The sequence below is a fragment of the Saccopteryx bilineata genome, chromosome 5 (genome assembly GCF_036850765.1).
Source record: "Saccopteryx bilineata isolate mSacBil1 chromosome 5, mSacBil1_pri_phased_curated, whole genome shotgun sequence".
NCBI classification, from domain to species: Eukaryota; Metazoa; Chordata; class Mammalia; order Chiroptera; family Emballonuridae; genus Saccopteryx; species Saccopteryx bilineata.
In genome coordinates, this window is record NC_089494.1 from 75,236,809 (window position 1) to 75,251,759 (window position 14,951).

At 45.1% G+C, this 14,951-nt stretch overlaps 1 protein-coding gene across 1 annotated transcript in view; it reads left to right on the top strand.

Moving 5' to 3' along the window:
- Nucleotides 1–6,697: 6,697 nt before the first annotated feature.
- The window catches only part of DPP4 (dipeptidyl peptidase 4), an 89,621-nt gene continuing 81,367 nt past the window's right edge, over nt 6,698–14,951 (top strand). Inside the window, exons 1-2 of the mRNA XM_066279193.1 lie at nt 6,698–7,030; nt 7,542–7,629. Of these exons, the coding sequence (XP_066135290.1) occupies nt 7,025–7,030; nt 7,542–7,629 (94 nt within the window). The 5' untranslated portion in view covers nt 6,698–7,024. The remainder of the gene's footprint in view (nt 7,031–7,541; nt 7,630–14,951) is intronic.

Sequence of the window (14,951 nt, forward strand, 5' to 3'; positions counted from 1 at the left end):
GGAGAGCCCTGATTTCAGCCCGGCCTGTTTGACTGGGGAGTGCTGAAGCTGATGGGGGTTTGTGAGTAAAGAGGGAAGCAGTCTTCCTTGCCTGTTTGCTCATCCCACTGTTATGAGACTTTAATTCATAGAATGGCCCCCCATCCACGGCTCCACTGTTCCTTTACCATCTGCTGAATCCAATGTGAACCTGCATGGCCATCACAGCTGCCACTGGCCTAACATCCGTTGTAGCCGGCAGGATTCTGATCAGATTGGTATGGAGCCACGGACACCCTTGAGGAGTGGGGTAGGGGAGTGGCTGTTGCTCCCAGTGTGTAGTTCCCTATTGCACTCCTTTTAGGGGCCGTAGGCTGGGTGTGTTTTACTACTCTGCAAGAGCAAACCAGGAATTCTGTGAGAGAAGCTGCTCAAGGTCTAAAGCTCCATGAGGAGCTGCAGATCTGAGAACTGCAGCTCAGGCTAAAGGCTAAGAACCAGCAATGGCTTGAACTGGAACAAATGTTGGAAAAGGAGGCTGACCAGGTTAAAGAACTGCAGAGCACCAACAGTGCCTGGAATTGGAGCAATCTACAGGTTTATGAGTTGCAGTTTGCCTTGGGAGCTGAACGTTGGCAGTGGCAGTTGTTGGAAGAACAAATGTGGGCTTAGCTTCAGGCCGACAGCTGGCTGCCGCAGGAGCTGAAGATGGAGCTGTGCTGGCACAGTGGCTCTGAGTCAGCAGGAGCAGGCATTTCCAGCTCCTCTTCTGAGGACGAGGAGGCTCAGGCTGAAGCTGCCATCTGCACACTCAGAGCTTGGCCAATGGTCATCCAGAAGTTAAAAACCCAGCAGCAAAGAGTACCTACTGAGCCCCTGGTAGGCTTCCTGTGATTGTGGGACATAAGGGTGGATGACATCATGCTCTCTGGAGAAGAGGTGAAGAAGTTGGCCACTATTGCCACGTGCTTCTCCTTGGGGCAGAGTCTTTGGGGATGCCATGACTACGGGGAGGAGGGGGAGGCCTGAGGCCCTATGTGAACCTAGTTGCCTGTAATGGACATTTACCTTGGTGATTTGCTCAAACAACTGGGCTGTCTATCTTGGACTGATTACTGAGAGGTGAAATGGACCCATCATCTGTGACCAGAGTGGGGCACCGGCTCCCTTGTTGAATGGACATGCCACTTTTGGACAGTATGAGAGACCCTGATGGGGAGGGGAGTACAGTGCTGGTGGAGGTCTTCCTGCACAGAGAAGCTTTTCATCCAGTTGAAGAGACGCACCAAGAACACTTTACAGTTTTCATAGACACAGCTGTGGACTACGCAGGCCCTCCCACCTACCGTGGAGTATGTCTTGTACGGGGCTAGGGATGGGCCTCCAGTTTTTCAGTTTGCACCTTGGGCAAAGTGCTCAGGGAGACATTGTGAAGGGCACTTTTGTAATTGTTGCAATTGTATAACTTGTGTTGTTGCTATAGTCTGTTAGTTTATGTAATGTACCTCATTCTTCACACAGGGATGCCTGTGATGTAGATTGTAAAGAGAGCAATTCTAAAGAGGTGGAATGTTGGGAAAACAAGTTTGTAACAAGTGTTTTTTAGTTTTGTTCACTTGCATTGGGGTAGCGCCATGTGTGTACAGTCTATGTAAGGCTGTGGTGCTGGCCCTCGGGGCAGGAGATTGCAAATTTCTGATTGCCTTCCTGCTTGGGAGGGGCCATTGTTTGCTACTGTTTGCTGGAGAAGGGGTATTTTCCCCCAGCCTGTTTAGGCTGGAGAGCCCAGAGAGAGAGAGGGAGTGCTGAGGGGCTTGGGAGCCCTGAGATTTCAGGTGGCCTGTTTTGCTGGGGAGTGCTGAGACTAGTAGGTTCCTGAGATGGGAGAAAGTGGTCTTCCCTGCCTGTTTGCTCGTCCGCTGTTATGAGATTCTAATAAACAAAATGGCCCATCATTTTCTGGCTCCACAGTTCCTTTACCATCTGCCTTAATCCAACGAGAATCTGCATCTGCCCTTGTTCTTACAGTCTCCATGGGTTATTTATTTTATAACTAGAAGTTTGTGCCTTTTATTCATCCTCACTTTTTTCACTCATCCCCCATTTCCTGAGCTCCTCTCTTTTTAGTAATCTTGGTAGAGACAGAAAGTATGATTATGGAACACCAAATTGCTATGGCTACAGTAGCAAATTACTACCAACTGAGGGGCTTAAACAACAGAAATAAATTGTTTCCCAGTTCTGGAGGCTGGAAGTTCAGAATTAAGGTATTGACAAAGTTAGTTTCTTTTCAGGCCTGTGAGGAAATGATTTGTTTCAAGCTTCTCTCCTTGGCTTGTTGATGACTACCTTTCTGTGTGTGTCTTAACATCATCTTCTCTCTGTGTGTCCAGATTTACTCTTTTTTTTTTTTTTTTTGCATTTTTCTGAAGCTGGAAATGGGGATAGACAGTCAGACAGACTCCCGCATGCACCTGACCGGGATCCACACAGCACGCCCAGCAGGGGGCGACGCTCTGCCCACCAGGGGGCGATGCTCTGCCCCTCCGGGGCGTCGCTCTGTCACGACCAGAGCCACTCCAGTGCCTGGGGCATAGGCCAAGGAGCCATCCCCAGCGCCCGGGCCATCTTTGCTCCAATGGAGCCTTGACTGCGGGAGAGGAAGAAAGAGACAGAGAGGAAGGAGAGGGGGAGGGGTGGAGAAGCAGATGGGTGCCTCTCCTGTGTGCCCTGGCTGGGAATCGAACCCGGGACCTCTGCACGCCAGGCTGACGTTCTACCACTGAGCTAACCGGCCAGGGCCAGATTTACTCTTTTTATAAGTGAAGAGCCTGGTCATTTGGGATGGAGCTGACCCTAATGACTTTTTTTTTTTTTAATTTCAGTGAGAGGAGAGCAGGCAGAGACAGATTCCTGCATACATCTTGACTGGGATCCACCCAGCAAGCCCATTAGGGAGCAATGCTCTGCCCATCTGGGACCCTTGCACCTGAGGTGAAGGCCATGGAACCATCCTCAGTGCCCAAGGCCAACTTGCTCTAATCGAGTTATGGCTGCAGGAGAGGAGGAGAAGAGACAGAGACAGAGAGAGAAGCAAGATGGGGAAGGGTGGAGAAGCAGATGGGCACCTCTCCTGTGCGCCCGGACCAGGAATCAAACACAGGACTTCCATATGCTAGACTGACATTCTATATTGAGCCAACCGACCAGGGCCCTAATGACTTTTTTTTTTATCCTGATTATCTTCTATAAAGACTCAATCTCCAAAGAAGGTCACTTTTTGAAAATATCAGGGATTAAGACTTCAACATATCTTCTTTGGAGGGGCAATTCAACCCATAACACCAAATAACTATATAACCTGAACTACCTTTAATAAATTGATTGTTACCTGATTTATCAAATGATAGTTGGGCATGTTCAGCAGCATCCCAATACTAAGTGACAATGGTATCTATAAGGCATAGGAAATGAGCCCATGTGTTTCAGAGGCACAAGAAATTCACATGAGCAGAGAACTTAGATTCCATGGTGCCCTATTCCATTGCTTCAGTCTCTCACCCTCAACACACCTATAGTTTCATGGGAGTACTGTATAACCAAGCAACAGAAGAGGGAAAAAAGTGGGCTTTATGCAAAGTAAGTTGGTACCTGTCATTATGTGGATGATTGCTGCCTCAGAGCCCTTCATAGGGATGCCCTGAAATAGAGTAGAAAAAGAAATCTTCTTAACAGACAGATTGTTGAGTACTATATCTGTTTTTCCATTTTGCATGGAAAAAGAAATGGCCTAATATAACAAACACTACACTGACTCATAAGTGGTGGCTAATGTGTTGGCCAGCTGTTTCCTAGGGACTTGAAAAAAAAAAAAACAAGATTAAAAGACTGGTGACAAAGAGGTTTTTGTGAGGGAGACAAGTGAAAAAAATTTTTTGAAGTGGGCACCAAGTGTGAAGACATTTGTGTCTCATGTCCTGTCCTCCAGAGGACAAGATGATCTCTTCCATGGATGGCATCCAATCTCTCCTCAGCCTCCCCAGAGCTTGCTGGATGAACACTGTCATGATGTAGGCATGGAGGTTAAGCATAGGCTCAGGTGTATGGAAAACTCTCCCCAAGGCTGATATGACTAGGAGCTTCCTTCCTTCATTGCTGAGTGCACAGACTGGTGAGAGCAGAGGCCAACACTGAGCCCCCAGTGTGGCGCTATTCCCTGTGTTCCTTGTTTGACCGCCTCTTTTCACAGCTCCAGTTCACAAAGTTCCAGTAGCATTACTGACTCGCTTTTGCTGGCAGTTGAAAGAGGGAAAGGGAATGAGTTTGAGATATACTTATAAAGGCATAATTGGTGACGAATTGGTAGTCAAGTGAATGTAATTGGAAAGTAAAGAAGAAAACATGAGATGACTAAGTTTTCAGTTTTTGTGAATGGTGAATAAGAACACTTTTAATGACGATAGAGATGATCAGAGAAGTGTGGGTCAAGGATGATGAAGAAGATAAAGAGTTTTCAGTTTGAGCCTGACCAGGAGGTGGCTCAGTAGATAGAGCTTCAGACTGGGATGCAGAAGGCCTAGATTCAAAACCCCGAGGTCACTGGCTTGAGTGTGGGCTCATCTGGCTTGAGTGCAGGCTTACCCGCTTGAGCATGGGTTCACCGGCTGGAGCACGGGGTCGCTGGCTTGAGTGTGGGATCATAGACGTAACTCCATGGTCACTGGCTTGAGTCCAAAGGTTGCTAGTGTGAAGCTCAAGATCACTGGCTAGAGTCCTAGGTCACTGGCTTGAGCAAGGGATCACTCACTCTGCTATAGGCCCCCAGTCAAGGTGCATATGAGAAAGCAATCAATGAACAACTAAGATGCTGCCAGGAAGAATTGATGCTTCTCATCTTTCTCTTTTCCTGTCTGTCCCTATCTGTCCCTCTCTCTGTCTCTGTCACACACACACACACACACACACACACACACACACACACACACAAGTTCAATTTGAGCCTCTGGCGGTGGGTGTGGTTGAGTGGATGAAGTACCATAAGCAACTAATAATGTTCAAGAGGGGGAAAGATTCATGAAGGCAGAAGCAAAATCTAGCATGGAGATTGCTGGGCAAACAAGTGTGTTCCAAGTTAGGCTTGCTCTGCTTGTACTTTGCCTGATTGGTGCATGAGCACAGTACTACACCATGTCTGTATAGTCTATGTAAGGCTGCAGGCGCTTACCTCAGGGCAGCAGATTGTAAATTGCATATTGCCTGCTGCCATTGGGAGGGGCCATTACTTAATATTCTTGGTTGAGAGAAGGCCCACTTCCACCCTCCATTGCCCACCCCGTGCCTGTTTTGCTTGTGAATCCTGAGAGAGAGGAAGAAGCAGTTTTGCCCTGCCTGCTTGCTCATTCCCCATTGCAAGCTCTGATAAATGGAATGGCCCACCATCCTCCTGCATGGTTTCCTTACCATCTGCCTGAATCCAATGAGAACCTGCATGGCCACAGTCACTGGCATTACAGAGATAAAGACGGGAAATTTGAATTTATTCATAATCATGTTTTAATACTCCATACAACCTTGTATTTTTCATCTTTTACCTCTAACTATGGACAGAGATGTTGTTTTTTTCTTTTTAAGCTGCAGTGAACAAACTGAAGAGGGCTTTTATCCTCAAGGGGGGAAGTAGGCAAAGAGACTCTAAAGGCAAATATATACTTGTGTTTTTTATGTACCAAGTGCACACACCTCATTGACTTGTTCCACTTTCTCACCTCAGTTTCTAAAAGAGGCAGAGAAGTGGCTGAGTAGCTGAGATGGTTACATCATCCTCCCCATATGGCAAGGGTGCCAGTTCTATCCCTGGTCAGGGCACATTCAAGAATCAATGAACTGATGCATAAATAAGTAGAACAACAAACCTATGTTTCTCTCTCTCTCCCTTCCTCTGTCTAATCTCCCTTCCTTCCTTTCTCTCTCTCTTAAAAAAAATCAATAAATAATAATAATAAAAGAGTCTGATGCATTGGAGCCACTCAAATATTACAAATTGGAGAACATGGAGATGAATGAATGAACAGACTTACAGGGGATAATGAGGAGCTGGGGAAAAGCAAAGCTACACCTGAGCATTTTCTCATCTCCAAATCTCTGCAAGACTGAAAGGTGAGCGGCCATGTGGAGCAGTGGTTAAGGACATGGCTCTGAATGCAGGCTCCACCGCTTCATCGCTGGGTGAAGTGGTCAGGTGACTTAACTTCTCTTTGCCTAGGCTTCCTTCCTGTAAAATAAACACAGTAATTGCTTAGGGCAACTTACTGAGGAAAAAGTAAGTTCCACACAAGTGTTGGTGTTATTATTTCTGGCATCTTGATAAGAAGGTAAGCCTGCTGGACAAGCCGGAAGTTCTCTGCTGAGAGGGAATCCAGATATTTAGTTTCTAAATTTCATTCACTCGCCTTCTCTTTTTTCCTTCCAGAAGCTTTAAACACACCATTACCCCCTAATATGCATTTCTCTGGCAAGAGACAGAGACCGGGATTTTAGTTCCAGCTGCCAGCAGGGAGCTGTGGGAGTTTGCAGAGCCTCGTGCCCTCTCTGGGCTCAGCTCCTTTGCCTGTCCACACGAGGTGGCAGGAGCTGAGCTCCAAGGACCACGGTCCCGGCGTCGGCGTCCTCGGAGTCCGCGTCGGATGCCGGGCTCCAGCTTATCCCGGATCTGGGTTTCGCAAGGGCTCCGGCGAGTCCCCGGGGCCCTGCACCCCGCGCCGCCCGGCTGCGGCTCAGCGCCCCCGACAGTCCGGGGAGGTGCCTCTCGGGCGCCCCCCGCCGGGATGCGAGTGTCCGGAGCCGCGCGCCTTCTCCCGCAGCCTGCCCCGCGGCCCTTTATACCTAGCGGGCCGGCCTTTCACTTAATGTTTAACTCGGGGCCGAAACTTGCCGTCGCCCAGTGACTCGGCGGCCGGGAGCGGCGGAGCCGGGAGAGCGTCTCTGCGGCCGCTGACTTCTGCCCCCCGCCCCGCGCCGGACGCCCGGTTCCGAGCAGGCGCCGACGATGAAGGTAAGTGCGTTGCGCGCCTCTTGCTTCCAGCCCCAGGGTCTAGTTGTAGGTGCTTCTTCACCAAACTCTTTCCAAATGGTCCCCCAAGCCCCTCGGAACAGAACCAGGGACCTCATTAGACGGACGCTTCAGGGCCGCCCTCCGACAGGTGGAGGGACGTCCCAGGGCGCTCGCGTCGCTCTTGGACGTGCGGGGCTTGTGCTCGACCGAGACGCAGAGCCTCGGGCTGCCCGCAGAGCCGCCCGCAGAACGCACGCCCGAACCCTCGCTGGCTTCTGACGTGCAGGCGTAGAGAAGCAAACTGTAACGTTCCCAGAGGCCACAAGTTCAAAGACGACCGCTCTTAGCCTCCGACTGGTTCTCTCCACACCCTCCCAGCCCACCGCGCCCCTCTCCCAGTGCGCGCCAGCCGCAAATCCCGCCGCCCCGGGTGCAGCCCCGGCCCCGACCCTTCACCCAGACGAGGGCTGCGGGGCTGGCTCTAATCGGACGTGATCTAACCGGCTTGCAGACACAATGGAAGGTGCTCCTGGGACTGCTGGGGACAGCTGCGCTCGTCACCGTCATCACCGTGCCCGTGGTCCTGCTGAACAAAGGCAGTAAGTTTGAAATATTTGAAAGAGATAAGACAGTTGGAGTACAAGATCTGGTTCTGTTTTACCACACTGAGGAAAAAACAAGGGATTCTCCTGGGGGCTGGGACCAGTGCGACAGGTTGTAGCCGAGGCTTCCCAGGCGTTGCTGCCTGTAGGGTGGCAGCTCGATTCCCTTCCAGGGTCTCCGGTGTTGCTGCCAGAGATGGCAGCCGCAACGTTTACGTATAACTCATACATACTTACTGAAATTAGCGGGGAAGTCTTAGGGTTTCTTTGTATCAAGGCTAAATTAAATTTTTAAATGTTCACGGTTGTGATCTTCACTAAAAAAAAAAAAAGAGACCGTGTTTAAAGATTCCCAAATGGAGCCCTGGCGGGGTAGCTCAGTTGGTTAGAGCGTCCTCTCCATATGCCAAGGTTCTCTGTTGGATCCCTAGTGAGGGCACATACAAGACCCAACCAATGAATGCGCAAGTGGGACAACAAATTGATAATTCTCTCTCTCCCTCCCTTTCTGTTTCTCTTAAAATCAATAAATAAAATTTTAAAATATTAAAAAAAATAAAGATCCCAACTGTCATGGGGGTTGGGGGATATTAAGTAAGCCCCAAAATGCCGTTTGAGAAAAGACAGTACACAGGGCCTCCAGGTTTTTCCCTTCAGGAATGATGGAAACCCATCAGACAGTTGGGATGCCAGAAAGTTATATGTGTCAGTATTTCAGACTAAAATCATAAAGCTTATGTATCACATGCTAATATTCAGAGCAGGGGTGGGATCAGTGATGCTTGGTGGGTTCTTTCATAAGCCACCTTCATTTCTTTCAGTTTGGCCAACGGTCCCAGTTTAGCCCTAGCTCTTAATAAAACATCCATATAATATAGTGCACACTATTGGATGCAAGCAAGTGAGAATAATTAGTTTGGGTCTCTTCTGGGCTCAACTTTCCTTTTAAATATGTACTTTCACTTCAGTATTACACATTCTAGGCCGCTAACTGAAGCATCTACTCTGAATCCTGTAGTCGAACAGGAAATGTGTACACAGTGCTTATGTACCAAGGGGGTCTTATCCAGATTTCAAGGTGACAGTTAGAATTAGTTTATAGAGCTTTCAAAAACCATGTTTGCTTGGTGGTTACCAGAGAAAAGGGGGTAAGTGGTTGTGGGGTAAAGGGGGTCAAATATTTGGTGACAGAAGATAATTTGACACTGGGTGGTAGACACACAGAATATACAGATCATGTATCATAGAAATATACACTTGAAACCTATATGATGTATTAACCAATGTCACCCCAATAAATTTAATTAAAAAATGTTTGCCTGACAATTTCAGGGTCAGGGCAAATGTGTCAAAGGTTAAATAACCAAGTTTGTTGACCTATTGATAGTGATTTGAGTTACATAGAGCAATGCTTACCACCATTTTAGACTGTTAGATAACAGGCAGTCACTTACATTTGATTCTGTTGTGAACTGTTGAAATATAACTCTTCATAAAGTGGTACTTTGTATATTTAAACAATCACACACAGAATGCAAACGGATGGATCATCCATACGATTCATAAATATTTCATCTGCTTTACATTATATTCCAGGTACTATGCTAGTTGCTGCAAAGACAAAATTAAATTTTATAAGGATCTCTGACCTCAAGAAGTTTATAGTACTTTAGTGGGAAACAAATATGTAAACAAATCAAAGTAAACAGAATACCTGTTTTTCTCCAAAATGTCACTGAGGCACCACAATGTCACTAGAAGGATTGGTAAAACTGTAATTATCAGAACTTTTCTGAAGGGACGGAACACTGTACTCTGATAAGCCACCTCAGGTGGGCAGTGAAATGGTCTAGAGGCTTGGGTCACACAACTGTCTTTGTATGGGAGTTGATCACATAAACTACACAGGTTTTGTTTGGCTGAGTAACTCATGAAGCCTGGGGAGGGGCTGTCTTATTTCCCTTAAAGCAGTGGTCCCCAAGCCCTGGGCCACGGACCAGCACCGGTCCGTGGGCCATTTGGCACCAGTCTGCAGAGAAAGAATAAATAACTTACATTATTTCCGCTTTATTTATATTTAAGTATGAACGATGTTTTATTTTTAAAAAATGACCAGATCCCCTCTGTTACAACCGTCTAAGACTCACTCTTAACGCTTGTCTCGGTCACGTGATACATTTATCCGTCCCACCCTAAAGGCTGGTCCGTGAAAATATTTTCTGACATTAAACCAGTCCGTGGTCTAAAAAAGGTTGGGGACCACTGCCTTAAAGGACATTTAATTTCTTCTCCAAATGAAATTTGAAGAGAGGCTTGAACAAAGTCCTCTGGGTTTAGAAGGATCAATTCTGGTAAAGTATGGAGAAAACTCTCATAAGAGGCTCCTTTTGGAGGGAGTGGTGGTGGGGGGCTTGAATGCTTAACATCAGGTTGTGGAGGTAAGGTTTTCCAGAAAAAAAGGTGAATGCCTTGGGTGTGAATGCCTTGAGAGACACAAGATCACATTGTCTAACCTGAAATTAAAAAAAGACTTTTAGCAAGAGAGAACGGTGGGCAATAGGAAGAGTCTGATTTTAACCTGTAGGTGATGAAGAACTGCTGGAGAATTCTGGGCATGCCCAAACCATTGGGCATGACAGCAGGAAGGCGGGTTGAAGTGGAGCAAGGCTTGAGGGAAACCAAGGAAGATGTCCTGGGACATCGATGTGCAGACCAGAATGTAGAGCAGGGGTCCCCAAACTTTTTACACAGGGGGCCAGTTCACTGTCCCTCAGACCATTGGAGGGCCAGACTATAAAAAAAAACTATGAACAAATCCCTATGCACACTGCACATATCTTATTTTAAAGTAAAAAAACAAAACGGGGACAAATACAATATTTAAAATAAAGAACAAGTAAATTTAAATCAACAAACTGACCAGTATTTCAATGGGAACTATGATCCTCTCACTGACCACCAATGAAAGAGGTGCCCCTTCTGGAAGTGCGGTAGGGGCCGGATAAATGGCCTCAGTTTGAGGACCCCTGATGTAGAGGTTATACAGAGGTTCTCAGAAATGTTAATGATTAGACTTTGGTCACTGAGAACATAGGAAGTAAAGGAAGGGTGGCTAAGAATGCCTCTTGGGGCACCTGGGTGGAGATGTGGTTTCATTGTATGCTTTATTTACTCAAGTTATTTGTCTCCTATTTCTTAATTGGCGTGTATACTATGTATATTTGAGGAGAAAAGGGAATTCATCTTGTTTCAACTCCTGCCTTATCACAACATTTTCACCAAATCAGCTGTACCATTCCTGGGCTGTGCCACTGTAAGGGACAGCATTCTTACAAAGAATCCAGAGCCATTACACAAGAAATGTTCTTTGTATTATCAATCCAGGTTTGAAATCAAGCAAATACCTAGAAGGAAGAGAGGAGGGGAGGCAAGAGAGAGGAAACATAAATGGAAAGGAAAGGAAGAAAGGAAAAAAAGAGAAAAGGAAAGAAAGAAAATTTTGATAGAAAAATAAAAAACAAAATAAAATGCTAGATTATGTGGAAAGGAAAGAAATAAACAGCCAAAAGTAAGGAGGAAGAAATGAGCAAACTCAAGTTCATTTCCTGAGAGGCTGGTTTCAGAGAAGGTTAAATGTTTCCATGTGAAAGGATGACTTCAGCAGAACTATACACGCCCAGAGAAGAGGTGGGGAATGAGAGAGAAAGGGAGAAAGAGAAAGAGATGCCTACTTAATAGTTCTGTCATTTTATTTAAATAATAAAAACTCCTTAATGGCAGGAATTATGCATGTCACTGAGCAAAATTAAAAATTCACCTTTATATATAATAAAGGATTGCGTTTTGTTTAAAATTCCTCAAATATCTTATTTTAAAGGATATTACATACTTAAGCATTCAGTTTCCCAGAGAATCAGCAGTAAAATATATAAAAAAAATACTTTACTCATAATGGAATTGTAGAAATCCTCATGCTTAGTGGCAGTAGAGCCTTTTCACTCAGTATTTGTGATTTCTTTATTGCTCCCTTTAAATTATATTATAGGCTGAGCTCTTAAATATTTGTCAAATAGTTGCATTTTGTTATGTATCAGATGGTTTTATTATCGAGTTTTATTATGGGATAGAAACAGATTTATTCTTTTTTTTCCTTTGCACTGCTTTAGCCATAAATTTCCTTAATTTCTTTTTTCAGTGGATAGGAAATTTGACTGCTCACCCAACCATCAGCAATAAAAGGAAACTCAAATGTAAAGGAGACAGGAATAATCAGAGAAAGAAAAGATAACATCTATGAAGTTTGCCTGAGGAAGTCCAGGATCTATTCCAGGCTTAAAAGCACAGAAATAAGCCTGAATGAAAGCTTTGTATATTTCAGGGACAATTTCTAAACAGTGAGCTCTGTAAAAGCTCGAATTGACTCCAGCTAGCTCAGTTAACTATTGTCAACCTTTGTCGAGTGCTCATGAGGTCAGTGGGTTGGTCTTTTTCAGGCCAGCTATTTTGGCTTTTGGTTCCCCTAGCCATAGCATGTGCCTTAGATTCCTTTCTCTTAGACATCTTGCCTCTCATCCCGAGAGAGACCAGAGAGAAAAAGGGAAGACTCTTTGCCAGAAGGGTGGTTAGAAGATGATCTAAAAGAACTGACTAGAGCTGGATCTGGATAGTTGAAACTTTAAGACTTAACAAAATGTGGAGGCCTGCAGAGGATGTGACTGTAAATGTGTGTGGGACCACCTTGCCTGTGGAAAAGAAGGTATGCAAAGATGTAATAAGAGACAATGTCATTCACTCTGTTGCCAGGTGTGGGGCAGAGGGTTTGCAATACACTTCTCATTTGATCCTTACAACAGTCCTTTGACAAAAGTACTGTTATCTCCATTTTTTACAGAGGATTTTTAGAAATTGAGAGTGCTTTTGTCATTTATTACTGCACAATGACCCCCAAACCTAAACCAACAAGCATTTCTGTGGGTCAGGAATCTGGCAGTGGCTTAGCTGAGTGGCTCTGGCTCAAGGTCCTTTAGGTTGCAGTAAAGTTGTCATCTGAACGCTTAATTGGGGCCTGGAGGACTCACTTCCAAGCACTTTCATGTGGCTGTTACCTGGAGGCCTCAGTTCCCTCCCAGATGGGCCTCTCCACAGGGTACCTGGACAGCTGGTTTCCCTTAGAATAAAGGATCCAGGAGAACAACCGAGTAGGAAGCTGCAGTGCCTTTTATGACCTAGCCTCTGTTGTATTCTATTTGTCACGCAAAGCAACCCTTTCCCAGTGTGCAAGGGCACCCTTTCCCAGTGTGCAAGGGCGTTACACAGGGGCGTGAATGCTGGCAGTGGTGATGACTGGGGGCCATCTTGAAGGCTGTCTACCAAAAGAAGTTAAGGCACTTGCTTTAAGTTTCGCCAAGTTAGGATTAGGCAATCTGACTCTAGAGCTGGTGCTCTTAAACCCAAAGCATTCTGTTAGCTTGTGCTCAAGTATAAAATTAATGAGGACATATGAGCATAAATGTTACAACTTCCCATTCGTATGCCTATATTATAATTTCAGGATTGCTAATCCCTGGATGGTGTTCTGAGGAAAAGCACCTGCTGTCGCTGCCTCCTTCCCTGTGCAAAGCTGTAGACAGGCAACATCTTCCAGCTCAGGACTGACATCCCACACTTTTGGCTGGTCCTATGTAGTGTTTTTAGGAATAGTAGTAATAGGTCCAGATTTACTACTTTGTTTCCAATGCATGTTGTATTATTTCTTTAAATCTTCATAGAACAATCCATGTCAGAGAGAGGTATCAGTATCTTGTCTTTTACACTGAAGAAACAGAAGCATAGAAGTTTAAGGGCTTTGTGAGTAAGTACTAGAACTTGGAAATCCAAGTCTTTTGACTTCTAGCCTTTCCTGCATCTGCTGATTCTCATAAAAAAAAAAACTGATTTAAAAAATGCTTTGGTGAGAGTTTTTCTACGTTAATGATAAATCACCGCTTTATGACTTGATACTAACCCTTTCATTGTTGTAAATCAGTATGTTGTAAATATTTTTACCTTTAGTCTTCACAGCTTGTTGTGGCCTCCAACAGAGGGTGTGCCTCTTGGAGAGTAAACTGAAACCACAGAGTCGGAACTTCTGAGTTAGCTGTTTTATTTTTGCCAACTGTTGTATTTGAAGTTTTATATTGTACTTCAAAATTATAACTTCTTAAGAAGTTTTTTTTATTTAATGATAAACCATTTGCTTTAGTAAATGGTACACATTAATGTGGACATTATTTTCATTATTTGGCTCACTGGAGAAGTAAGTTATGAGCTTAGGTCACATAATCTAGCATCTATGATTCAAAGCAGAGGTGATTTAAGGCAGAGCCAAAACCAGCAGAGACTTTATTCCTGGCACCCTGAGGGCCATGATGGCTCAGGATATATAATGAAGGAAGAGGGGGTCTGCGAGGTGAATGTCAAGTAGATACTATCACCCACCCCTTCCCTGACTACTTCACACTGCATCCTGCAAAACTAACTGGATGGCTCCTGTCACCTTAATACCATCTTTGTAGGGCGAAAATCTCCTCTTCTTGTTTCCTCAGTTGTTCTAAAGCCCCACCTGCTCAATTTCAGGTCCATAAGTTTAATGGATGGTTTCTATTTCCCTGTATTTTTTCTTTATTCTTTTACTGTATTTAAAACCTCTTCAGTGCTAAAGCTCTTTCGTGGCCAGAGGCCATATTTATTAACTCCAACACATATTGATTGTTTGCTGCATGGCAGTTGTTACGGCAGGTTCAGGGACTTGGTCCTAAACAGTAGAGATGAGCAACCTACTACCGTGGATCCTTACAATCCATGGGGCAGGTAGGTTGTAGGCAAGCATATGAGTAACATCAGAAAGTAATATATGCTTGGGCAAAAATAGTGTGCTCAGTGGTGGATTAAGGTTGGTTGAAGCCCCGGGCGCAGAAGAAATTATTGGGCCCTTTGAAAAAAAGAGAGAGAGAGAGAGAGATAGGGAAAATAAAAATACATATTAACCATATTTTTAAATAAATAAAAAATATTATGTATTTTTAATGTTAAAATTGCATATATGAAACCAAACTTGGTGTCATTAGAAAAAAGTGTAAAGTTGGGGTTTTGCGGGGCCCTTCAGAATTGGGGGCCCAGGGTGCGCCCCCGGTGCGCCTGCTGTTAAATCCACCTCTGAGTGTGTTGGAGAAGATGGATGGAGGGACCCAGGAAAGCGTTTCTTTGCTTCTAAGCTCGAGTGTGGCGAGATCCCATTTTCATTTCTATAATACATCTCTGGCTCCTGTGTAGATAGTGGT